The 26,689-nt window shown below is 44.0% G+C and overlaps 3 protein-coding genes across 3 annotated transcripts in view; 2 read left to right on the plus strand and 1 right to left on the minus strand.

The window, feature by feature from the left end:
* The first annotated feature begins 848 nt into the window (after nucleotides 1-848).
* On the plus strand, nucleotides 849-5,408 carry LOC120027882 (thioredoxin domain-containing protein 3 homolog). Its single transcript, XM_038972979.1, has 13 exons — nucleotides 849-878; nucleotides 1,033-1,090; nucleotides 1,242-1,345; nucleotides 1,713-1,784; nucleotides 2,080-2,199; nucleotides 2,711-2,803; nucleotides 3,021-3,163; nucleotides 3,404-3,585; nucleotides 3,841-3,985; nucleotides 4,177-4,284; nucleotides 4,394-4,545; nucleotides 4,774-4,918; nucleotides 5,189-5,408. Exons 1-13 carry the CDS (start codon nucleotides 849-851, stop codon nucleotides 5,406-5,408), a joined length of 1,572 nt encoding a protein of 523 aa, XP_038828907.1.
* Nucleotides 5,409-7,120: 1,712 nt separating this feature from the next.
* On the plus strand, nucleotides 7,121-10,594 carry LOC120027805 (gamma-glutamyl hydrolase-like). The gene is made up of 9 exons (XM_038972845.1): nucleotides 7,121-7,389; nucleotides 8,598-8,706; nucleotides 8,874-8,924; nucleotides 9,020-9,104; nucleotides 9,226-9,364; nucleotides 9,552-9,658; nucleotides 9,768-9,858; nucleotides 9,972-10,106; nucleotides 10,306-10,594. The coding sequence occupies exons 1-9, from the start codon at nucleotides 7,296-7,298 to the stop codon at nucleotides 10,422-10,424; spliced, it is 930 nt and encodes a 309-aa protein (XP_038828773.1). The 5' UTR covers nucleotides 7,121-7,295; the 3' UTR covers nucleotides 10,425-10,594.
* A 3,045-nt stretch (nucleotides 10,595-13,639) lies between these two features.
* The window catches only part of LOC120027883 (dipeptidyl aminopeptidase-like protein 6), a 250,075-nt gene continuing 237,025 nt past the window's right edge, over nucleotides 13,640-26,689 (minus strand). The window contains exons 20-26 of the mRNA XM_038972981.1: nucleotides 25,892-26,086; nucleotides 24,421-24,475; nucleotides 15,268-15,367; nucleotides 14,737-14,795; nucleotides 14,565-14,637; nucleotides 14,394-14,467; nucleotides 13,640-13,789 (exon numbers count right to left, since the gene is read on the minus strand). Of these exons, the coding sequence (XP_038828909.1) occupies nucleotides 13,640-13,789; nucleotides 14,394-14,467; nucleotides 14,565-14,637; nucleotides 14,737-14,795; nucleotides 15,268-15,367; nucleotides 24,421-24,475; nucleotides 25,892-26,086 (706 nt within the window). The remainder of the gene's footprint in view (nucleotides 13,790-14,393; nucleotides 14,468-14,564; nucleotides 14,638-14,736; nucleotides 14,796-15,267; nucleotides 15,368-24,420; nucleotides 24,476-25,891; nucleotides 26,087-26,689) is intronic.

The raw sequence follows: 26,689 nt of genomic DNA on the forward strand, positions 1-26,689 counted from the left end.
GCCACTGGTCAATACATATAAATCATTTAAAATCACATTTTACTTGATTGGAACTTTCCGGTTACTTATGTTTAGGTCACTGGAGCCACCTGCTGGTTTAAGCAAGTAATAACAGGCCAACGTTTTGTGACTGACAACGCCAATTGGTAACACATCGGCGAATCATGGATGCATAAACACTGACCAGGCTCACATAGCATGATATCAGAGTATTATCAACCAATTATTTACCAAGAAATGACTTTGTTACTCCAAACATAGCCTAATATGATCAACGATCGACCCACAGAGTTTTTAGTCGACCCTTTCGCGCGCCGAATAGGTACAGTACACTGTACACACGTACTTGTAAGGCAGATGGCTGTTCCAAAAGTATTGTAATGAAACAGGCAGGGAGCAGTCCCCGAATCCTCGACCTTCTAGCCTGAGGTCCGGCGCGCTATCGACTGTGCCGCAGAAGCATTCTCGTGCGGCAGTGTCGATTTCCGCGCTTATAAACCCAGGGTCGTCACAGTATATTTCTTACTAGCTAGCTACATTTGAATTGATCAAAGCAAGGTATGGCCAGTGACATATTTCTAGCTAGTTATGAAGTCCTAAGTCATAGCAATTGCATACTTTCAAACAGAAAGAATGTTTGAAAGAGTGACTCTGTTGTTAAGGTAACGTTAACAGTATTATTGTTGCCAGCTGTTTAGCCTTCTGCTTACAGTATCACTGGCAACTTTTGACGGTTTAACTGGCTAGCAATCTAACGTTCGCCTGTTGCTTTTTTCCCCACAAGTTTGAAAACAAAAACAGCAATGTGAATGAATCAATAATTATTTAAATATATTTACATTTAGAACATGTCAAGGAAAAAGGACGTCCAAATTCAAGTAAGGTTTGTCTACAACTAACTAACGTTAACTCCCAACACAGATTTCTTGTTGTTCATCAGCAGTACAGTAACAGTAGCCGCCAGTCATTCTTTGAAATAAATAATTGTGTCTAAAGTACTTTACATTGTCCTTTTTTAATATCATTTTACAGATTGAAATATCTTCTGAAGAACAATGGGAGGAAGCATTGTCAGGCCCAGGACTTCTTGGTAGGCAGCTTTCAAAGGTTGTCACGTAGTAAATATGAGCTGCTTGAGTTTTCTTTAATGAGTGGTCATGCTGTCAGATAATGAACTAAGAAGCTGTCAGGCTGCTGTAGTTTTGATATGAGGAGTAATATGCTGATATCCATGTTTGTAGTAATAGAAGTCTACCAGAGATGGTGTGGGCCATGCAAGGCTGTGCAGAACATCTTCAGAAAATTGAGGAGTGAATATGGAGATGAACTGTTGCGCTTCGCTATGGTAAGTTAAGGCATTTTCAGCTATCATTACCGTCAGATTCTGATCCTGGTACACTTCTGGTAACCCTGCGCATTAAAACCTAGCCAAACTAATTCTGGTACCTATCTGTGTGGCGGGAGGTCCATGATCCAGACCCTACCAGACCAGTAGCCTGGGTGGAGGTGTCAACACCTGGGTCGTGTTTATTAAGGCATGCAACGGAAAACGTTCTAGAAAGTTTTGCAACAGGTCCCTCCATGTTTGTCTTTTTTCTTCTTTTTGTTGTGCATTGAACACAACTTCCATCTGGGCCTCTGGAAATCCATACCCTTTTTGAAAAATAAACTGCTGTAAATTGTCATAAGTGCTCTGTTTAACTCACTTTCAGGGGGAGGCCAACAGTTTACTTGAGTTAAGTTCACTTAAAGGGAAATGTCAACCAGTCTTCCTTTTCTACTCTGTAAGTAGTGAGCTTATAACAGCACCATAATATTGTCATGATCTTATATCACTGAATGTCAAGTTACAGACAGTGTAATTTTTTATGCATCAGAATAGTTTGACAGGTGTTATGACATATGATATGTCACTTACCCACTAACACAAGGCTGTGTTAGCACACCTGTGATAATTGTGTCATAACCATGAGAAGTGTCCAAAAATATACTGTTGTTAGTTGGTGTAATATACTATTTTGACATTTGTGCTAAGAGTAAACCTTTCATTTGGCATCGTGGTGTGCTCCGCTGTTTCAGGGTGGTACATTGGTGTCAATAGTAAGAGGAGTCAATGGACCTCTTCTACAAAAAACTATGTTGGAACTGGTGGATCAAGAGAAGAAGAAGCAAGAACTGGGCTCAAAATATGTACCTGAAGTAAGAGGTTCCTAACATTGTCACCTGTAAGGGGTCTGTAGACTGGTATACTGATGAGCATTTTGAACCCACCGTCAAACTTTCAAATAGGTCCACAAGCTTTTCTTAGAGGACAATCATCAAGCAAGAAAAAAGCCTCCGACGACCCAAAATGCCGACATAGAAATTGGCGGTATGTCACCAATTTCACTGCTAGAATACTGCTACATCGTTTCTTACTGTATGTATATATTTTCGTTTAACATTTTGTTGATATGAAATGGTTTGGGTAAGTTTGAATGGAGGGGATTTGAGGAAGTCTTGTGTGTGCCATTAGATCATGGTACATACCATGTGGTCATCATAAAGCCAGATGCTGTAGTAGGAGGTCAAGTGGAAGGAATCATACAAAAAGTAAGGCGTTTACTTCTAAGTGCTTCACATTAAATTCTTATAGTCTATCCTTGTTCATGTTATTGCATTTTACTTGAATATAATGGCTGCATTTAACTCACAAATGTATTGTGCATAGGCTTTAGATGCTGGTTTTTCAATTGTTGCGGAGGAGGAGAGGGTGTTGGATGAAGAGCAGATTCATGATTTTTATAAGGAGAAAGCCAAAGAGGTGGGTGAAAGCAAGACAAAGAACATTACTTCTTACTATGCTGCACTTGTGACAAGGAGGGTTCAGTAACACAATTGTATCAGTATCACCCAATTGCATCCAGATACCTTAGAGCAGGAGTTTTCGTTTAACAAGAAAAAAAACACAAGTTATTAAAAAATAAAATACATACATGACAATTTTCACAATCTGACTAGAGTGATTTTTTATTTTCTAGCCAGCGTTTGTGAAGGCAATGTCTAGCGGGCCTGTCCACGCCTTGATTCTGTCTAAGGGAGACGAGGTGGGTGAAGGAGAGTCTCATTCATTGACAGCCATCATAGATCCTGAACACGCTGAGCTCATCCAACCAAAGAAAAGGTTTGGGTTCTCAGTGCAGTTTGCTGAGTAGATTAAACACACATGCCTGATGCACAATCGTACCACATCATGCAACCGATTGCAGATTTGAGAGGTTTGATCAAACGTACCAGAAATCAGCTAACATTTCCTTGTTCCTTTCTCTTAAACCTGAATATTGTTTTTGTAAAATCTTACCATTTTTTTTTTTTTCAAGCAAAATGAATACAAAGTATGTGTGTTTTGGGTGATCTCTCTTAGGTCAAAGGTTGTACAGGAGGTGGATCTGGGCATGTCAGAAAGCAGTACTGAGGTGGCTAGCAGGCAACTGGCATACTTCTTCCCCACCTTTGATTTTTCTTTAGAGACGCATGCTGGATCCAATGCAAGGATTGAAAAGACTCTTGCTCTTATTCGTCCAAGTCTTCTCAGGGAGAAAAAAGGTATCTTCTACTTTTATGTTTTACATTTTATGCCAGAACTAAGTCCTAGCTCCTTTTATGAGTGGTTCAGAGTGGTTCAAATCTTCTTAGAGTTGCATTTTTCAGTGAACCTGTTCTAAAGTCAAAACCATAAATATGCATGTCTTATTATTATTGTTTAGTAATACTAGTCATGCCAATGTGTATCTTGTTGTTCCACCTGTTCATTTCTGTACCTACTGACTGAGATTCTGGTTTGCTTTTCAACATGACAAGATGAGATCTTGAAGACGATCCATGACTCTGGCTTCCAGATAGCAATGCAGAGGGAGGTAACCCTCACTGAGGACCAGGCCAAAGAGTTCTACAAGGAGCATGAGGGCACTGACTTTTTCCCATGTCTAATTAACCATATGACCAGGTGACAAACTCCCACAATAATTTGCTTAGTTGGGATGTGGCGTGCTAAACGACAAAATAAGATTGATAGATGATCAAATATGCACAGTTTACAGTGACCAAATGTAAAATAAACGATTGGCTACTGATTGTGGCGAATCGACAGCTTGAACTTTCTGACAGAAGTGTTTTGTTTCCCTTGTTGTATCGTAGTGGCCCCGTGTTGGCTTTGGCTTTGACTCGAGATGATGCAATCCAACACTGGAGAGGTTTACTGGGTCCAAAAGTCTTGGATGAGGCCAAAGAAAGATTCCCTGAAAGGTAGCAACTGGGGAACACTTCATTTGGATAGTCCTAGTTCATTTCATATTATTTATGTATGTTCAATTAACTGTCTCATCTCGCCACTGTAATTGTGCTTTATTCCTAGTCTGCGAGCCCAGTTTGCAATCGACAATGTGACCATCAACCAGATTCATGGCAGCTCTACTCCCGAGGAGGCTCAGAGAGATCTCAACCGCTTTTTCCCCACAGAGCACACACTGGCCGTGATCAAACCTGACTCAACACAAGAACACAAAGGTACAGTACCTGGGTCTCTGTCCTAACTTCATGGTTATTTATCCAGGCAATGTTAATATGTTTGCCTCATTATGGATAGATGGTTGTTGTAGGTTGTTTCAGTGTGAATGTATTTAAAGTACTCTTACAACAAATAAACTTGCAAATTGTTGTTTTAAAGAGACAAGTATTGTTTCTGTCATGACATTGAATGTCAATGAAAATTGTGGTTGTTGATCTTTATTTCAGATACCATTATGAATCAAATTAAAGAGGCTGGGTTTAGTATTTCACAAGTGAAAGAAACCAAACTGACACGAGAGATGGCAGAGGAGTTCTACAAAGATCACAAAGGGAAGGACTTCTTTAATAACCTGGTTGACTACATGTCACAGTGAGTTGCCATGTTCTTTAACATTCAAGACCTGCAATCATTTGAGTTTATAGTTTGCTAGAATGAAACTTAAGTCTTGACCCTTGTTTGGATTTATTCTATTCCATTTCAGGAGATTTATTCAAATACTTATTCAACAATTGAATAGTGCAATTTCTTTTCAATTTTCTTTTCAACTGCCTAAATGTATCAGATTTGAATTGAATTGACCCCAACCCTGGTCTTGACATTGCATCAGCTTTAACTGCCGATTTGATTTATCTTTTGTAGAGGTCCATCTATCATGATGATCCTGAGCAAAGAAAACGCTATCGCAGAATGGAGAGAGATGATGGGGCCTGCCGATCCTGAACAGGCCATGCAAGTCAAACCCGACTCTCTACGTGCACAGTTTGCCAAAAGCATCTTGGAGAACGCCGTGCACGGCTCGTCCAATGTCCAGCACGCCATGGACAATATCAAGTTCATTTTTGGGGATATACCGTCATAAACACTGGAAAACCGATAAGCCCACACATAGGTTTAATAATGCCTACATGTGAGTAGACTTGAAGATTGTATTGAATGGGGAGTTGGAGGGAACCTACTGTATAGGTACACTATTGTTTGAGATGTTTCCAATAATAAAATACAAATTGAATTTACTACAGATTTGAGCAGTCATGTTTTCCCCCATGGACATTTTTATGTGTTTTCATGTACTACAGATTTTGTGTCGTGGTAGGCTTCTAATCTGGATTTCCATCATGAGCTTTATGTATCCTGCTCTACGCACCTCTAGGAAATGGACACCTGAGGGCGCCAAATACTTGTCCGACAAACCCTTCTGATATTTTCATACAGTATATATATATATTTATATATATATATGCTGTGTACAAAACATGGGGAATCCAGGTGAAAGCTATGATCCCTTATTGATGTCACTTGTTAAATCCACTTCAGTCAGTGTAGATGAAGGGAAGGAGACAGGTTAAATAAGGATTTTTAAGCCTTGAGACAATTGAGACATGGCTTGTTTATGTGTGCCATTCAAAGGGTGAAGGGGCAAGACAAAAGATTGAAGTGCCTTTGAACGGGGTATGGTAGTAGGTGCCAGGTGCACCGGTTTGAGTGTCAAGAACTGCAACGCTGCTGGGTATTTCACACAACAGTTTCCAGTGTGTATCAAGAATGGTCCACTACCCAAGGGCATTCAGCAAAATTGACAACTGAGGGAAATAATTGGAGTTAACATGGGCAAGCATCCCTATGCCCGACGAATACTCCGGCACAGTGGACACGTCATCATACCCATAAAACCTAGCGGTAAAACCTGGTAATGGTTCAAATATTTTTGCGTCTGGAATTTTAGAACTACTTAATTTAAGGCCTGTGTTTTGAAACATCGGAGTCAACATGGACAGCATCCCTGTGGAACATCTTGTAGAGTCCATGTCCCGACGAATTGAGGCTGTTCTGAGGGCAAAAGGGGGGTGCAACTCAATATTAGGAAGGTGTTCCTAATGTTTTGTACAGTCAGTGAATATTAATGGATGAAGAATGGATGAATTAATCTAATCCCTCCCAGCATTGTGGATGTATGCATGCAAAAAAACGTTTCATTTCCTTTATGTTCCTCATAACATGTTGGATGCCGGTCTGCATTGTACATTGTACATGCAGTTACAATGTACAGAAAGGGAGGACATGAAACAGTGTACCTGCCGCCATTTTAAGTTAAACTTGCAGCTATCCCATGGCATAGCAGGCCTTCATATTAGAAATACTGTATCTGATACATACAGTCCAACATAAAGTCATTGTAAAGTAGTTTTGGTGGTCATATCGGAATTTGTTATTAACCAAACATTTTTAGCTATTTAGAACAATATCACTTGCTATTACTTAAAATATATGGTTATTTTAACATTTTATTTACATTTCAATGGAGTCAATGGGGTCAGGACTTTTATCAAAGATATTATAGAAAAACAAAAAACCTTTCCTCTACAATTTGTACTTTTATTTTGAAGGCTAAAAACCGGATGTGCCATTCACGCATTTAGTAAAAACAGGTTATAAACTAAGCCTAATTCTACAATTTCTATGTGATTTTAAACCTAACCTCAACACACTGCTAACCTTATGCCTAACCCCAAATTAAGACCATAAAGAATTTTTGTTTTCATACATTTTTACGATATGCCAATTTTGACTTTGTGCCTGTGCTATTTAGTGGAAACGTTAAACAGAAAATGAAACTATGCAAAACGACTCTTCAACCGCAACCTATATCCTTGTTTGCACTGTCACCATCGAGACCTCTTTAGACGGAGATAAACCCATTTTTAAGAATAAATATTTGATCCAGGCATTGCGGAAACACGTTTAGAGAATGAGCAATTTCGCCCTACTGTTTTGTTTCGCCTTTTCAATTTTGTCCTCCTCGTGCACAGTGCCGAAGAAGAGGAACGACAAGCCGATAATCGGTAAATTTGCTGCATCACATGACTGATGGAAATATTACATGAAACTACAGTGTTACATCATGTATACTGAACAAAAATATAAATGCGACAATTTCAAAGAGTTTACTGTGTTACAGTTCATATAAGGAAATCAGTCAATGTCAATACATTCATTAGGCTGTAATCTATGAATATCACATGATGGATGGGACTTGGAGGGTATAGGTTCACCCACTTGGCAGCCAGTCCCACACAGTGGGGAGCCAGGCCCAACCAATCAGAATTCATTTTTTCCCCACAAAAGGGCTTTTTAACAGAAATAAATACTCCTCAACACCCCCCCTGAGACGATCCCGCAGGTGAAGAAACTGCATGTGGAGGTCCTGGGCTACCGTGCTTACACGTGGTCTGCGGTTGTGAGGCCGGTTGGACGTACTGCCAAGTTCTCTAAAACGATGTTGGAGGCAGCTTATGGTAGAGAGATTACATTAAATTCTCTAGCAACAGCTCTGGTGGACATTCCTGCAATCAGCATGCCAATTGCACACTCCCTCAAAACTCAAGACATCTGTGGCATTGTGTTGTGTGACAAAACTGCACATTTTAAAGTGGCCTTTTATTGTCCCCCAGCACAAGGTACACCTGTGTAATGATCATGTTGTTTAATCAGCTTCTTGATATGCCACATGTCAGGTTGATGGATTATCTTGGCAAAGGATAAATGCTCACTAACAGGCACATTTGTAAACAAACTGAGAGAAATAAGCGATTGGTGCGTATGGAACACTTCTGGGATTTTTTTTTATTTCAGCTCATGAAACATGAGACCAACACTTTACATGTTGCATTTATGTTTTTGTTCAATGTATATTTATTATAAAATCTACCCTATACCAATAAAGATCTAGCTAACACATATTAACACTTCCTTCTAAACAATAGTTGATTATGTGTGAATTGAACATTTGCATTGTAGCCCGTTTCAAATTCCTCTTTGACAACCAAAACAAACCACGGTGAAGCTATAGTCAGTCCTTAGAATTATACTATTCTCTATTATAAATGTATCCCATTCAGAGTAGGCCTACAGCACAGGCTATTCTTCAAAATCAAGGGATATTTAATTACTTGAAATAATTGGATATCTTACGGATTGTGGCTTTACTGAAAATACGTTAACTTTAAACTCACTGTAATTCACTTTCTAAAATGTATCTGTGATTTCCTAGGTGTGTTGGCTCAGGAGGTAGACTCACCTCAACCACAGAAGGCCTCTTATATAGCTGCATCGTATGTCAAGTTCCTGGAGTCTGCTGGAGCTAGAGTCATCCCTGTGATGTAAGTTGTATGTATTAGATTGGTAATGTAGTTGAGGACTTAACAGCCTTTCAAATGTGGTTATGAATTACCATATCTATAAAAAGTGGATTGAATATTCTCTTAGATAGGGCTAATATTCATTTTCCATGTACGTTATATATACCTCGTTCCTGTGATTTCTACAGGATAAATCAGACACTGGAAGAGTACAAAACACTGTTTAACTCCATTAATGGGTAGGTGTCAACTATGCTATTTGCTGTACAAGACCCACTGTCATGTTGTTTTTGTCTTCTATAAAATGATCTATATACCCCCCACCCGCCTCTAGAATACTCTATCCTGGTGGTGATGCTAGCATTGTCTCATCTGGGTATGCGGACGCTGCTAGAATCTTTTACGAGCTTGCCATAGAGGTATGACATGTTCCTTTTGATACTTTCACATAGTCTATGCTTCATCGTACCTTACCAGATATGTGGGAGAAAAACCTGTTCTAAATGGAAAAGGTGATATATAAAAATATGGACTTTTTAGGCCAACTCGAGGGAGGACTATTTCCCTGTATGGGGTACCTGTCTTGGATTTGAGGAATTGACATACCTGACCAGCGGAAAGCAGCTTCTATCCAAAACCAACACCAGTGGTGTGATGTTGCCACTGGTTTTCACTAACGGTATGTTGTACCTGTACCTGTTCACATACAGATATGAGAAAAACAAAACTCATCAGATTGTACCAGAATCGCATTTTCCAATTGATCACAAATGGAACATGTACATTTATCTAAATGCTGAACGAACGCACTCACAGTCACACCAAAATCTGTAACTTGGAGTAATGTGAAATTATTACACTTTCAGGATCCAGAGAGAGTAAGCTGTTCAAGGGCTTTCCAGCAGAGGTCCTGGATGCCTTGGCCTCTGAGCCAATCACTGAAAACTCTCATGAATTGAGTCTCACTCTGGAGGTATGACCATGTGCAATGTCTGAACAATCACCAAATGTCACAAGTCATAGGCTTTTCTGTATCCTCTGTAGCATTAATTGGGAACTAGTCATTCAACATTGCATTCCAGAATTATACCAGCAATGCATACCTTAGGAAGTTCTACAAAGTCTTGACTACAAACAGTGATGGGAAAACAGAGTTTGTGTCAACTATGGAAGGTAAAGCACATTCATTGTTTTAACTTAGCAAACACTAGAGTATATACAGTAACTTAAACTGGAACATGTACTTGCATAAGATGACATTGATAGGTTCAATGTTTCTTCTGTAGCATACGGTTTCCCCATCTATGGAACCCAGTGGCACCCTGAAAAGAATGCATTTGAATGGACAAGGCCGTACATTCCACACTCGCCATCGGCTGTTAAGACCACTTTCTTTATGGCTGATTTCATGGTCAATGAAGGTAGCTATTACAGTACTGTGTGGCAATAGATTCAGTGAGATTTTGTATTAATCTCAATATGTAGCGTGATGTTATTGTAATGGGGAGAGTTATTGAATGCACCCCCCTTGGCTGAGCCATGAAGGGTGCGTTCAAGATCAAACTCCACATGTTAATGTTTTAATCACTAATCTATGCCAATCATTTTTTTCTTTAACAGCTAGAAAGAATTTTCACAAATTTGAGGATGAAGAGGTAGAGAAGAGAGCACTGATATACAACTACAATCCTGTGTACACTGGAAACACTTCTGCCTTTGAACAAACATATTACTTTTGATGGAGTATTGTTTTTGAATGGAGTGAGTGTCATTCAACAAATTTCTTTCAATCAATGTAAGCAACACTTATTGCTGTACATTTCTGTAAATTAAAAGTTTGATTTGTATGTTTTGGTAATGGTTTTACAAAGATTAAATTAACTGATGACAATTAAGTTGTTTGAATGACTATGGACCACGTCTATGTTTTTGAACAAACCTAAAAGCATTTCACAATCTATCCAGACTGGCAAAGTAATGAGGACCCACATGAACTAAATACACTTTCAATGGAGATTTTTAATCCAGGACTAGCCTTAATCTGTGTATAGGAAACCGGACAACATATTCAGTATTTGTGACTTGTTCAGTAATAGAACCCACAAGCTTTGTTTTGGCTGCTTGATTTCTCATCTTATTGTTTTATTATACAACAAGACATTTGGTTGATTTGAGTAAACGCTTGAGGATGCATTTTTTTTTTTTTACAATAAAGTGGTTAAATTAATATGAAACAGAGAGAACATTCACAATTTTGCAATAACAACCAAAATAGATAAACTACAGAATACAATGATAAAATACGTTTTATTCTAACATTTACCCCCATGCCACATACATACATGTTGTCTCTTGTACTATTTTGGATTACTTGACAAAAGTCCATCTTCACGTTCAATCGCGGTGTCAGAAATTTCACCATTGCAAAGTCCACTTTAAACTCAACCCAAGGACTGAAACAGGAGGGGGAAAAAATGTATATTCAAATGTAACTTTCAAAATGCATTTGTGCACAAATAACACTCAGCTATTAAGAGACACAAATTATATTTGAGTAACATTTACACATCAAGCTGAAGAGACTGGGATCTCAATCATGATACTACTGTAAATGTAATTCAACCCAGTACGGAACATTCAAGATGTAAAAAAATACTATTTTGAAACAGAGCTGTCACAGATCGCATTGAGTTGCAAATAACTTGATAACATGCATTGACAAAGTAACAGAATGCAGGCTTGTGCCTCAACAATTCACGTTTTTAGATAGCAGTCCAACCTAAATTTTTAAAAAAAAAAATCCTTTGTATTTCATCCTGTAAAGATTGAGATAATGATTCAAAGCTATTAATTACCGTATAGACAAATGTATTACTTTTTGCCATAAAACAACACCAATTCTACAGTGGCACCTCAAACCCACCAATTGACTTAATACTGAGGGTGGTTGTAATGGCACTTCAATAGCCATTTACTAAAACATAATTTTATGTGGTCGTTAGCTTGACAAACCATTTCATTACCATTTGAACATCTGTAAAATAATGTGCAGATACATGCAGCTACTGTTTACATCTATTTTGGCAATTGGTTATATTTGGAACTGAAGAAGACCATTTCTTACTTGACTGTTTATATAATGCCATACCTACTCTATGACAACATTACAGTGTTCACAGATCAGAGTGAAGGTTTAACCAACAGTAGTTAGTGCCATGATCAGCAGGACATTTATTTACAATGAGCCATGTTGTATTTCGTTTTCACAAAAGGAGTCCATAAAAAGAACTGCTCACTCCCAAAGTAAGGCACAGTGACTAAAATATAATATATATGCTTCAATTTCCAAAGGACTGGAGGGAGTATTATACAATAAGCAAAGAATGAGGAGAACATTTTGTAACAAAACAAACCGGTGATTCTGTTCACATCCTTCTCTTCTTTTCATGACATGTAGTCTACACCATTTAAATACATACTTGCGGCTACAAGAAGATTCCAAGATCAGGACAAACTTGAACACTGAAAAAAACGAAGTATCAATACCCAAAGAAGGGAATGTTTTTCATGTGCTACTTTACAGAGGAACAACATACACAAACACAGTTCAACATGAAAATGTATTTTCACGATTTTAAAAATAGGAGCAGACACCCTACCCTCGACCCACAGACACTGGGCTGGAACCAGTTTGACCAATAAAATCCCATGTGACACCTGTAACTTTGTCCCCAAAGTTTGTGCTATAAGTCTTTCCTCTCCTCACTGACTGGTAAAGTTTGCGTGTGGAGTTTGATGTTCCCTCCCTCTCACCAGTCATTTGGAATCCGAGGAGCACGCCTATTCCTGACACGACCGCTTTTCAAGATGTTCCAGATATGACGTCAGCTAATGATCCCTCATCACCCTCCATCATAAAGTTGTATTCATTGTGTCGATGTCAACAAAATGGCTGCAGATGGTCTCTGGTGGAGTCGTGGTGACTCAAAAGGTGAAGAAGAGGAGGAGTAGGAGGACAAAAATGGGATGAGGAGATAAGCAAGCATCTGCAACGCGGCAGTCTCAGGAATGATCTGCAACACAACAGTCTCAGGGATGTTCTGCAACGCGGCAGTCTCAGGGATGTTCTGCAACGCGGCAGTCTCAGGGATGTTCTGCAACGCGGCAGTCTCAGGGTTGATCTGCAACGCGGCAGTCTCAGGGATGTTCTGCAACGCGGCAGTCTCAGGGATGTTCTGCAACGCGGCAGTCTCAGGGATGTTCTGCAACGCGGCAGTCTCAGGGATGTTCTGCAACGCGGCAGTCTCAGGGATGTTCTGCAACGCGGCAGTCTCAGGGATGATCTGCAACGCGGCAGTCTCAGGGATGTTCTGCAACGCGGCAGTCTCAGGGATGTTCTGCAACGCGGCAGTCTCAGGGATGTTCTGCAACGCGGTAGTCTCAGGGATGATCTGCAATGTGGCAGTCTCAGGGATGTTCTGCAACGCGGCAGTCTCAGGGATGATCTGCAATGTGGCAGTCTCAGGGATGATCTGCAACGCGGCAGTCTCAGGGATGTTCTGCAACGCGGTAGTCTCAGGGATGATCTGCAATGTGGCAGTCTCAGGGATGTTCTGCAACGCGGCAGTCTCAGGGATGATCTGCAACGTGACAGTCTCAGGGATGATCTGCAATGTGACAGTCTCAGGCTTGATCTGCAACGTGGCAGTCTCAGGGATGATCTGCAACGCGGCAGTCTCAGGGTTGATCTGCAACGTGGCAGTCTCAGGGATGATCATGCTGAAACGCAGGGGAATCACATAAGGTGAAAACAAAAAACAAAAAAAGGGCCAAAGAAGGTTTAAACCAAGAGGAGGTTGCATATCATGTGGATTGTGGAAACCAGGTATGGGGGCTGGCATTGTGCTTGGGCGCGGACTGGAGCTCTGGTTTGGGGGGATTGGTTTTGCCCAGGCTAACCCTCTTCCTCGATCTCCTCCTCCAGTATCTCCTCGAACACGTTGTCCGGTAGCCGGAAACACTCCTCGAAGAAGTTGACCAGTGACTGGCTGAGGTGCTGCCGCGTGGCCTCGCTGTGGATGAAGTGGCCCTCGTCTGGGTAGATCTGAGGGGGAACACAGCACACTGGTCACCACACATCCAATCACATTTCTCTGGATGCACATCTAGGTTCATATAGGCCATATAAACATATTATTATTAACATCATCAATCAAGCCCCTTAATTTAATGTATCAGACAACTCCCAGTGGCTGAATTACTGATGAGGCTTAGTCAGTCAACACACAGCAGGGCATATAAGGGGACCTATGGGGCAGCGATAAACTAAACACTGACTTCTAAATGCTCCATATCTTAATGGGATTAGATGACCCTGTGAAAGCAAGCATCATAAGAGGGGAATATAATCTCATTACGTGAAATGGGGGGGGGGGGGGGGGGGGGGGCATTGTGTGGTGTAATCCCTCTGCTGGCGTGGGATTACAGAACTCCTCAGTGGTTTCTCTGTACAACAGCTCCAGCCCAAAAGATACCTCCATAGAACAGGACAAATCACTGTGAAGAATTTTGATTTAGCATATGAGCAATGTCTCTGCTTCCCATGACACAATGTCTTGTGAGTTCCAGTTAAATTGGTGCACCTTATTGATGATAGCCATTCTATACATCTAATTTATATGTGTGTAATTCTGGGAAGTAGCCCCCACCTGCAGAGTGTAGTTGGCGTTTTCATTGATCAGCTGGGCGATGAATTTCGCTGTGTGCTGGAAATGCACTTTTTCTAGTGAGAGAAAAGGAAACCAACACATATCATCTTATTGTTAAAAACACAAATAATTTTATTGGGCTAGAAATGTTTGATTTCAAGGTTCTCGTACCATCTGCTGTTGGATGAACAATCAGAAACTTCTTGTCCAGGAACTGAGATGCCCTGTGTGCTAGATTGGCCATCTGTGGATGAATGCCAAAGATATTATTTAACAACCCAATAGAAAAACACAGAGGTCATACATATGGAGTCCAAGTGAAGGCTGAATAAAGAAGGCATACCGCATATGCTCTTGGGTCAGGCTTGGGCTGTCCCAGGTATCTCTCTGAAAACGCTGATGCTGGAAGAGAGGTCATCAAAAGGAATGAATTCATTAGCTCACACCAAGGGATGTAGTGGTAAAAGCTAGCTCTAATAACACCATATAGCGTGTTATACCTCGTATACCTAAATACATTATAAACAGAAGAAAAGACTACAGATGATGTCATGTGTAGCTGTTCTTATTTTAAGAACTTCTTAGTGACGAGTATTCATTCTTGTCAGGTGAGCACTCAAACACATCCAGCACCACACACTACCTTTCACTCTCTCTAGCAGCTTTTCAAATAGAAACCACAGTCTGACACCCACACCTGCTTTAATTCACACTTCCCTCCCAAGTCTCTCTTTCTCATACACATGCTGTCACGCACACACACCATCTCTCTTCCTCTTTTAGCTGAGGTGATGCTAATACCATGGCAGGATGATGCTGGTGTGATTAACACTGACAGCATCTGTCTGGCACCATAGCGGCACACACACCTTACCATATAGGTCAAAGTCCGTGATGGGTGAGAGAGCCGCACCACATTTCACCAGGGAATCCTCGGCGCTGAGTAACAGGCTGGTCACATAGCCTCCATACACCTGACAGACAGACAGATAAAAGAGATCCTACATCAACATCAGGCTTCTCCACAGGCTACTGTAACTGATGCTTATAGACAGATAACCTTTGGGTTTATTTCAAGCTCAGTTTGAAGATTGAGTCTGGAGACCCAAGAGCAGTAGGTCATTAGCCTGGTCCCAGATCTGTTTGTGACATCTTCCTGTGGTCATTGTCATGCTATACAGCACATTGAGCACAAACAGATCTGGGACCAGGCTAGTAGCTCATGAATAATGTAAAATGTCCCAAGACCATTACTGCAAGTTGCAGCTTCCTCCATAGTTTAGGTTCCTCATTGTGGATGATTAGTTCAGTATGAAGCTAAGCCTATGTGGACATGCTCTAATACATCAGCTGCCTTTTTCCCAGTAAGACACATGGACTTGGCCGGCGGTAACATAATTATGCTTCCCTCTATGAACATCCTGCAGAGGTGTCAGAATCTATCAACACTACATCTATTTCAGAGGTGTCAGAATCTAACACTACATCTATTTCAGAGGTGTCAGAATCTATCAACACTACATCTATTTCAGAGGTGTCAGAATCTAACACTACATCTATTTCAGAGGTGTCAGAATCTATCAACACTACATCTATTTCAGGTGTCAGAATCTAACACTACATCTATTTCATAGGTGTCAGAATCTATCAACACTACATCTATTTCAGGTGTCATAATCTATCAACGCTACATTTTAATTTTAATTTCACCTTTATTTAACCAGGTAGGCCACTTGAGAACAAGTTCTCATTTCCAACTGCGACCTGGCCAAGATAAAGCAAAGCAGTGCGACAAAAACAACAACACAGAGTTACACATAAACAAACGTACAGTCAATAACACAATAGAAAAATATATGTACAGTGTGTGCAAATGTAGAAGAGTGTAACGGTTTTCCTCCTCCTCTTCGTCCGAAGAGGAGGAGTAGGGATTTGACCAAAACGCATCGTTGTGATACGACATGACTTTTATTTAAACAAGACGAAAACTAAACAAACTTGAGAATTTACAAAATAACAAAACGACGTAGGCAGACCTGAACATGGAACTTACATAACTACACGAAGAACTCACGAACAGGAACAGACTACATCAAACGAACGAACAAACGAAACAGTCCCGTGTGGTGCGCAGACACAGACACGGAAGACAATCACCCACAAACAAACAGTGTGAACAGCCAACCTATATATGGTTCTCAATCAGAGGAAAACGTAAAACACCTGTCTCTGATTGAGAACCATATAAGGCTAATTACAAACGACCTAAACATAGAAACACAAAACATAGAATGCCCACCCCAACTCACGCCCTGACCATCTAAACACATACAAAAATAACATAAAACAGGTCAGGAACGTGACAGAACCCCCCCCTCAAGGTGCGAACTCCGGACGCACCACCAAAAGTCTAGGGGAGGGTCTGGGTGGGCATCTGTCCACGGTGGCGGCTCAGGCTCTGGGCGTGGTTCCCATCCCACCATAATAAATCCCCGCTTCTTTATCCCCCTCACAATGACCACCCTCCAAATAACCCCACCTAAATTAAGGGGCATCACCAGGATAAGGAGCAGCACCGGAATGAGGGGCAACACCGGAATGAGGGGCAACACCAGAATGAGGGGCAACACCAGAATGAGGGGCAACACCAGAATGAGGGGCAACACCAGAATGAGGGGCAACACCAGAATGAGGGGCAACACCAGAATGACTGGCGGATCCTGGCTGGCTGGCTCTGGCGGATCCTGGCTGGCTGGCTCTGGCGGATCCTGGCTGGCTGGCTCTGGCGGATCCTGGCTGGCTGGCTCTGGCGGATCCTTGCTGGATGATGGCTTAATGCTGGATGACGGCTCTGGCTGGTCATGGCTGGATGACGGCTCTGGCTGGTCATGGCTGGATGACGGCTCTGGCTGGTCATGGCTGGATGACGGCTCTGGCTGGTCATGGCTGGATGACGGCTCATGGCTGGATGACGGCTCATGGCTGGATGACGGCTCTGGCTGGTCATGGCTCGCTGACGGCTCTGGCTGGTCATGGCTCGCTGACGGCTCTGGCTGGTCATGGCTCGCTGACGGCTCTGGCTGGTCATGGCTCGCTGACGGCTCTGGCTGGTCATGGCTCGCTGACGGCTCTGGCTGGTCATGGCTCGCTGACGGCTCTGGCTGGTCATGGCTCGCTGACGGCTCTGGCTGATCCTGTCTGATGGAAGGCTCTGGCTGATCCTGTCTGGCGGAAGGCTCTGGCTGATCCTGTCTGGCGGAAGGCTCTGGCTGATCCTGTCTGGCGGAAGGCTTTAGCGGCTCCTGTCGGGCGGAAGGCTCTAGCGGCTCCTGTCGAGCGGAAGGCTCTAGTGGCTCCTGTCTGGCGGACGGCTCTGTAGGCTCATGGCAGACGGGCGGCTTTGCAGGCTCATGGCAGACGGGCGGCTTTGCAGGCTCATGGCAGACGGGCGGCTTTGAAGGCTCAGTACCGACGGGCGGCTTTGAAGGCTCAATACAGACGGGCAGTTCATGCGGCGCTTGGCAGACGGACAGTTCAGACGGCGTTGGGCAGACGGACAGTTCAGGCGCCGTTGGGCAGACGGGCAGTTCAGGCGCCGCTGGGCAGACGGCAGACTCTGGCCGGCTGAGACACACTGTAGGCCTGGTGCGTGGTACCGGAACTGGAGGTACCGGGCTAAAGACACGCACCTTCAGGCTAGTGCGGGGAACATCAACAGGGCACACTGGACTCTCAAGGCGTACTATAGGCCTGGTGCGTGGTACCGGCACTGGTGGTACCGGGCTGAGGGCACGCACATCAGGGCGAGTACGGGGAGAAGGAACAGTGCGTACAGGGCTCTGGAGACGCCCTGAAAGCCTGGTGCCGGAACTGGAGGTACCGGGCTAAGGACACGCACCTTCAGGCTAGTGCGGGGAACAACAACAGGGCACACTGGACTCTCGATGCGCACTATAGGCCTGGTGCGTGGTACCGGAACTGGAGGTACCGGGCTGAGGGCACGCACCTCAGGGCGAGTGCGGGGAGAAGGAACAGTGCGCACAGGGCTCTGGAGACGCACAGGAGGCTTGGTGCGTGGCGCCGGGACTGGAGGCACTGGGCTGGAGACACGCACCATAGGGCTAGTGCGTGGAGGAGGAACAGGGCTCTGGATACGCACTGGAAGCCTGGTGCGTGGTGTAGGCACTGGTGGTACTGGGCTGGAGCGGGGAGGTGGTGCCGGAAATACCGGACCGTGCAGGCGTACTGGCTCCCTTGAGCACTGAGCCTGCCCAACCTTACCTGGTTGTATGCTCCCCGTCGCCTGACCAGTGCGGGGAGGTGGAATAACCCGCACCGGGCTATGTAGGCGAACCGGGGACACCATGCGTAAGGCTGGTGCCATGTAAGCCGGCCCGAGGAGACGCACTGTTGGCCAGATGTGTAGAGCCGGCTTCATGACATCCGGCTCAACGCTCAATCTAGCCCGGCCGATACGTGGAGCTGGAATGTACCGAACCGGGCTATGCACACGTACAGGAGACACCATGCGCTCTACTGCGTAACACGGTGTCTGCCCGTACTCTCGCTCTCCACGGTAAGTACAGGGAGTGGGCGCAGGTCTCCTACCTGACTTCGCCACTCTCCCTTTAAGCCCCCCCCCAAGAACATTTTGGGTAGTACTCACGGGCTTCCAGCCTTGCTTCCGTGCTGCCTCCTCATATCGCCGCCTCTCTGCTTTCGCTGCCTCCAGCTCAGCTTTGGGGCGGCGATATTCTCCTGGTTGAGCCCAGGGTCCTTTACCGTCCAATATTTCCTCCCATGTCCACGAGTCCTGGTTACTTTGTTGCGCTCTCCCACGCCGCTTGGTCTTTGGTTGGTGGGTGATTCTGTAACGGTTTTCCTCCTCCTCTTCGTCCGAAGAGGAGGAGTAGGGATTTGACCAAAACGCAGCGTTGTGATACGACATGACTTTTATTTAAACAAGACGAAAACTAAACAAACTTGAGAATTTACAAAATAACAAAACGACGTAGGCAGACCTGAACATGGAACTTACATAACTACACGAAGAACTCACGAACAGGAACAGACTACATCAAACCAACGAACAAACGAAACAGTCCCGTGTGGTGCGCAGACACAGACACGGAAGACAATCACCCACAAACAAACAGTGTGAACAGCCAACCTATATATGGTTCTCAATCAGAGGAAAACGTAAAACACCTGTCTCTGATTGAGAACCATATAAGGCTAATTACAAACGACCTAAACATAGAAACACAAAACATAGAATGCCCACCCCAACTCACGCCCTGACCATCTAAACACATACAAAAATAACATAAAACAGGTCAGGAACGTGACAAAGAGTAGGGAGGCAAAACAATAAATAGGCCATAGATGCGAAATAATTACAATTTATCATTAACACTGGAGTGATAGATGTGCAGATGATGATGCGCAAGTAGAGATACTGGGGTGCAAAAGAGCAGAGGAAAAATAACAATATGGGGATGAGGTAGTTGGGTGTGCTATTTACAGATTGGCTGTGTACAGGTACAGTGATCGGAAAGCTGCTCTGACAGCTGATGGTTAAAGTTAGAGAGGGAGATATAAGACTCCAGCTTCAGTGATTTTTGCAATTCGTTCCAGTCATTGGCAGCAGAGAATTGGAAGGAAAGGCGGCCAAAGGGAGTGTTGGCTTTGGGGATGACCAGTGAAATATACCTGCTGGAGCGCGTGCTACGGGTGGGTGCTGCTATGGTGACCAGTGAGCTGAGATAAGGCAGGGCTTTACCTAGCAAAGACTTATAGATGACCTGGAGCCAGTGGGTATGGCGACGAATATGTAGTGAGGGCCAGCCAACGAGGGCATACAGGTCGCAGTGGTGGGTAGTATATGGGGCTTTGGTGACAAAACGGATGGCACTGTGATAGACTACATCCAGTTTGCTGAGTAGTGTGTTGGAGGCTATTTTGTAAATGACATCGCCGAAGTCAAGGATCGGTAGGATAGTCAGTTTTACAAGGGTATGTTTGGCACCATGAGTGAAGGATGATTTGTTGCGAAATAGGAGGCTGATTCTAAATTTAATTTTGGATTGGAGATGCTTAATGTGAGTCTGGAAGGAGAGTTTACAGTCTAAACCAGACACCTGGGTATTTGTAGTTGTCCACATATTCTAAGTCAGAACCGTCCAGAGTAGTGATGCTAGTCGGGCGGGCGGGTGCAGGCAACAATCAGTTGAAGAGCATGCATTTATTTTTACTACCATTTAAAAGCAGTTGGAGGCCACGGAAGGAGTGTTGTATGGCATTGAAGCTTGTCTGGAGGTTTGTTAACACAGTGTCCAAAGAAGGGCCAGATGTATACAGAATGGTGTCGTCTGCGTAGAGGTGGACCAGAGAATCACCAGCAGCAAGAGCGACATCATTGATATATACAGAGAAAAGAGTCGGCCCGAGAATTGTACCCTGTGGCACCCCCATAGAGACTGACAGAGGTCCGGACAACAGGCCCTCCGATTTGACACTATCTGAGAAGTAGTTGGTGAACCAGGCGAGGCAGTCATTTGAGAAACCAAGGCTATTGAGTCTGACGATAAGAATGCGGTGATTGACAGAGTCAAAAGCCTTGGCCAGGTCGATGAAGACGGCTGCACAGTAATGTCTTTTTTCGAGGGCGGTTATGATATCGTTTAGGACCTTGAGCGTGGCTGAGCTGCACCCATGACCAGCTCGGATACCAGATTGCATAGTGGAGAAGGTATGGTGGGATTCGAAATGGTCTGTGATCTGTTTGTTAACTTGACTTTCGAAGATTTTAAAACGGCAGGGCAGGATGGATATAGGTCTATAACAGTTTGGGTCTAGAGTGTCTCCCCCTTTGAAGAGCGGGATGACCACGGCAGCTTTCCAATCTTTGGGGATCTCAGACGATACGAAAGGGAGGTTGAACAGGCTAGTAATAGTTGTTGCAACAATTTCGGCAGATAATTTTAGAAAGAGAGGGTCTAGATTGTCTAGCCCAGCTGATTGTAGGGATCCAGATTTTGCAGCTCTTTCAGAACATCAGCTGTCTGGATTTGAGTGAAGGAGAAGCAGGGAGGGGGGGGCTTGGGCAAGTTGCTGCAGGGGGTGCTGAGCTGTTGGCCGGGGTAGGGGTAGCCAGGTGGAAAGCATGGCTAGCCGTAGAAAAATGCTTATTGAAATGATTGATTATCGTAGATTTTCGGTGGTGACAGTGTTTCCTAGCCTCAGTGCAGTGGGCAGCTGGGAGGAGGTGCTCTTATTCTCCATGAACTTTACTTTGTCACAAAACTTTTTGGAATTAGTGCTACAGGATGCAAATTTCTGTTTGAAAAGCTAGCCTTAGCTTTCCTAACTGACTGAGTATATTGGTTCCTGACTTTCCTGACAAGTTGCATATCGCGGGGGCTATTCGATGCTAATGCAGTACGCCACAGGATGTTCTTGTGCTGGTCAAGGGTAGTCAAGTCTGGAGTGAACCAAGGGCTATATCTGTTCTTGGTTCTTCATTTTTTGAATTGGGCATGCTTATTTAAGATGGCGAGGAAAGCACTTTTAAAGAGCAACCAGGCATCCTCTACTGACGGGATGAGGTCAATATCTTTCCAGGATACCCGGGCCAGGTCGATTAGAAAGGCCTGCTCGCTGAAGTGTTTTAGGGAGCGTTTGACAGTGACAAAGGGTGGTCATTTGACCGCGGACCCATCACGCACGCAGGCAATGAGGCAGTGATCGCTGAGATTCTGGTTGAAGACAGCAGAGGTGTATTTAGAGGGCAAGTTGGTCAGGATGATATCTAAGTGGGTGCCCATGGTTATGGATTTAGGGTTGTACCTGGTAGATTCCTTAATAATTTGTGTGAGATTGAGGGCATCTAGCTTAGATTATAGGACGGTCGGGGTGTTAAGCATATCCCAGTTTAGGTCACCTAACAGTACGAACTCTGAAGATAGATCGGGGGCAATCTATTCACATATGGTGTCCAGGGCACAGTTGGGGGCTGAAGGGGGTCTATAACAAGCGGCAACGGTGAGAGACTTGTTTCTGGAGAGGTGGATTTTTAAAAGTAGAAGCTCAAATTGTTTGGGCACAGACCTGGATAGTATGACAGAACTCTGCAGGCTATCTCTGCAGTAGATTGCAACTCCGCCCCCTTTGGCAGTTCTATCTTGTCGGAAGATGTTATAGTTAGGGATGGACATTTCTGGATTTTTGGTGGCCTTCCTAAGCCATGATTCAGACACGGCTAGGACATTAGGGTTGGTGGAGTGTGCTAAAGCAGTGAATAAAACAAACTTGGGGAGGAGGCTTCTAATGTGAACATGCATGAAACCAAGGCTTTTACGGTTACAGAAGTCAACAAATGATAGCGCCTGGGGAATGGGTGTGGTGCTGGGGGCTGCAGGGCCTGGGTTAACGTCTACATCACCAGAGGAACAGAGGAGGAGTAGGATTAGGGTACAGCTAAAGGCTATAAGAACTGGTCGTCTAGTGCATTCGGAACAGAGAGTAAAAGGAGCAGATTTCTGTGCACGGAAGAATAGATTCAAGGCATAATGTACAAACAAGGGTGTGGTAGGATGTGAGCACAGTGGAGGTAAACCTAGGCATTGAGTGACGATGAGAGAGGTTTTGTCTCTAGAGGCACCAGTTAAGCCAGGTGAGATGTGGGGGGTGGAACAAAAGGGCTATTTAAGGCATATTGGGGGCTCTACAGTGAAATAAGACAATAATCACTAACCAAAACAGCAATAGACAAGGCATATTGACATTAGGGAGAGGCATGTGTAGCCGAGTGATCATAGGGTCCAATGAGTAGTGCTAGATGAGTCAGGGAGCCAATTACGTAGTCGCTGCTACGCTAGGCGAGCTGGAGACACGGCGATTCAGACAGCTTGCGGGCCAGGGGTAGCAGATGGGCATCCGGCGACGTCGCAACGGAAGAGCATGTTGAAATCGTCGTGATGGATCGGTGGGGCTCCGTGTCAGCAGTAAAGGGTCCAGGCCAATTGGCAAAAGAGGTATTGTAGCCCAAGAATTGGCTGGTGGACCTCTTTGGCTAGCAGGGAGGTGGGCCTAGCTCCAGGCTAGCTCCAGGCTAACTGGTGTTTGCTTTGGGACAGAGACGTTAGCCAGGGGTGGCCACTCGGATAGCAGCTAGTTAGCTGCGATGATCCGGTATAAAAGTTCAGAGCTTGCGGTAGGAATCCGGAGATGTGGTGGAGAAAAAGCAGTCCGATATGCTCTGGGTTGATATCGCGCTGTGCAGACTGGCAGGAATTGACCGGGTTGGGGCTGGCTGATGTTCGAGTTAACGGTGAGGACCGCTAGCAGTGGCTAACTGGCTTTCTAGCTAGCTTCTGATGGGGGTTCCGGTTCTAGAGTATAAAAATAGCAGGTCCGTACCACATTGGGTGAGGCGGGTGGCAGGAGAGTATATTCAGTCCGTAGATGGAAAGTGAGATTAAAATATATACGAAATATATACAAAGAAAATTATATATACACGGGACAGGACGGGACAAGACAAAAACACACGTCCGACTGCTACGCCATCTTGGATTTCGAAAAATTTGTATTTCAGAGGTGTCAAAATCCATGAACACTACATCTATTTCAAGTGTCAGAATCTATCAACACTACATCTATTTGATCCAAAGGTAACTGATAAGCTAGCAGCACACATCTAATATGTCTATTTTAAATTGACTTGCAACACCTAATTCCAGCATTGGAAAAAACACAGGTCAGCATGAACACACAGCTTGCACTGAAATTGAAGAGTGCAGCTAGCTAACTTAAAATAACCCTCAATAAGTTCCATTGAGAAAGCAGAGATTCAAAGAGCCTCCGTTGTGATTTCTATATTGAAAAGCAGGGTGATTAGCACATCAAGTCAGTATCCAGAATGATAATGCACAATACAAGGGGATCAAGGGAATTCCATCCAATTCAGATACTACTACATTCAACCTATGAACCTAATAAATTATCAGGAGAAAACGGCTCTTACCTTGCCATAAACTCCAATCCTGGTCTTGTCAACATATGGCTCTTTAGATATAATACTGAAATGGAAGAGATTAGATTTGGATAGGTTAATCTCAGAATGAAGACTTCCTGGTCTTGACTACCTCTTCCAAGTGTGTCTGCTCAGTTATTTAGCTAGCTGTCCATGTCATAGCTCGTTAGCTAGCTGGCCATGTCATAGCTCGTTAGCTAGCTGGCCATGTCATAGCTCGTTAGCTAGCTGGCCATGTCATAGCTCGTTAACTAGCTGTCCATGTCATAGCTCGTTAGCTAGCTGGCCATGTCATAGCTCGTTAGCTAGCTGTCCATGTCATAGCTCGTTAACTAGCTGGCCATGTCATAGCTCGTTAACTAGCTGGCCATGTAATAGCTCGTTAGCTAGCTGGCCATGGCATAGCTCGTTAGCTAGCTGGCCATGTCATAGCTCGTTAGCTAGCTGGCCATGTCATAGCTCGTTAGCTAGCTGGCCATGTCATAGCTCGTTAGCTAGCTGGCCATGGCATAGCTCGTTAGCTAGCTGGCCATGGCATAGCTCGTTAGCTAGCTGGCCATGGCATAGCTCGTTAGCTAGCTGGCCATGTCATAGCTCGTTAGCTAGCTGTCCATGTCATAGCTCGTTAGCTAGCTGGCCATGTCATAGCTCGTTAGCTAGCTGGCCATGTCATAGCTCGTTAGCTAGCTGGCCATGTCATAGCTCTTTAACTAGCTATCCATGTCATAGCTCGTTAGCTAGCTGGACATGTCATAGCTCGTTAGTTAGCTGGCCATGTCATAGCTCGTTAGCTAGCTGGCCATGTCATAGCTCGTTAGCTAGCTGTCCATGTCATAGCTCGTTAGCTAGCTGGCCATGTCATAGCTCGTTAGCTAGCTGGCCATGTCATAGCTCGTTAGCTAGCTGGCCATGTCATAGCTCGTTAGTTAGCTATCCATGTCATAGCTCGTTAGCTAGCTGTCCATGTCATAGCTCGTTAGCTAGCTAGCCATGTCATACCTCGTTAGCTAGCTGGCCATGTCATAGCTCGTTAGCACCCGGCTGGAACACAGCATGACCATGTCAAATCACTAGCAGAAAGGAGAAAGATAATGTAGCCCCACTCTATAGCTACAGCTGCCTAAACAATAGTTAGCTATTAAATTGGAGATGTAAACTGTGCAAATAAATTATTTTCCTTTCTACATGTTAAATCACTAAACATATCCAGACCTCCGCTTATTGACTGCTCTTCAGTTCATATGACAGTGTTAGGACAGTCTTGTGAAAGAAGTCTAAGGTTGCGTCCCGATTCTCCACCCTTTTCCCAAAGTGTGCACATTGATTAAAGAATGGTGAAAACTCCCTCCAGCCAATTATTACACTATTCCAATGCTTTTAAATCCATAACTGGAAGTGTGCAAGTGCACAGTTTAGTAGAAGGGTGGAGAATCAGGACACAACAAAGGTTGAAGGTACCTACCTGAGGGCCTCCAGCTGGTCCTTCTCCTCGAACACGCCCAGCTTCCTCTGGACGCGGTGCAGCAGGTTGGTCCCCTGGAAGCCACTGCCCCGCCCGTCAAAGCGAACCACCATTGCCCCGAAGCTGCTCACCAGCACCGTGGCCCAGTCTATGTGGAATTGCTCTGACACCATCTGGCCACCGGGGGTGCCATCGCTGGATACGAGAAGGCATGTTTACTCGTTAATCTATGGGTATTTCTCTCTCTCTGTCTCTAAAATAAATGCATACAGGTGTGTCCTCATTTACCCAACATAGAGAAAAGGACACATTGTCTTTATAGTAGTGCCACTCATTGTCTTTGTAGTAGTGCCACTCCATCCAGAGATGAACCAGGGTGAAAAGACTAAAAGTTATAGTCTACTGTATGTTTCTCCAACCTGCAGGCAAAGGCATGGAGAGAGAGATGGTGTGATAGTGGAGGATAGGAGGGTTAATTAAAGGGGGATGGAGACCTCATTTGCAGTGTAATTACCGGTAGTGCGGAGGAGAACGAGTTGCCACTTCTCTGCCTTAGATTAATAGCCCTGATTAAAGCTCAGAGTTGGAGGGTGATTACAGTGGATTTGGAAAGTATTCAGACCCCTTCCCTTTTTCCACATTTTGTTACGCTACAGCCTTATTCTAACATGTATTAAATAACACACCATACCCCATAATGACAAAGCAAAAACAGGTTTTTAGACATTTTTGCAAATGTGTTAAAAATTCAAAACAGAAATACCTTATTTAAATAAGTATTCAGACCCTTGCTATGAG

Source organism: Salvelinus namaycush, chromosome 33 (assembly GCF_016432855.1).
Source record: "Salvelinus namaycush isolate Seneca chromosome 33, SaNama_1.0, whole genome shotgun sequence".
NCBI classification, from domain to species: Eukaryota; Metazoa; Chordata; class Actinopteri; order Salmoniformes; family Salmonidae; genus Salvelinus; species Salvelinus namaycush.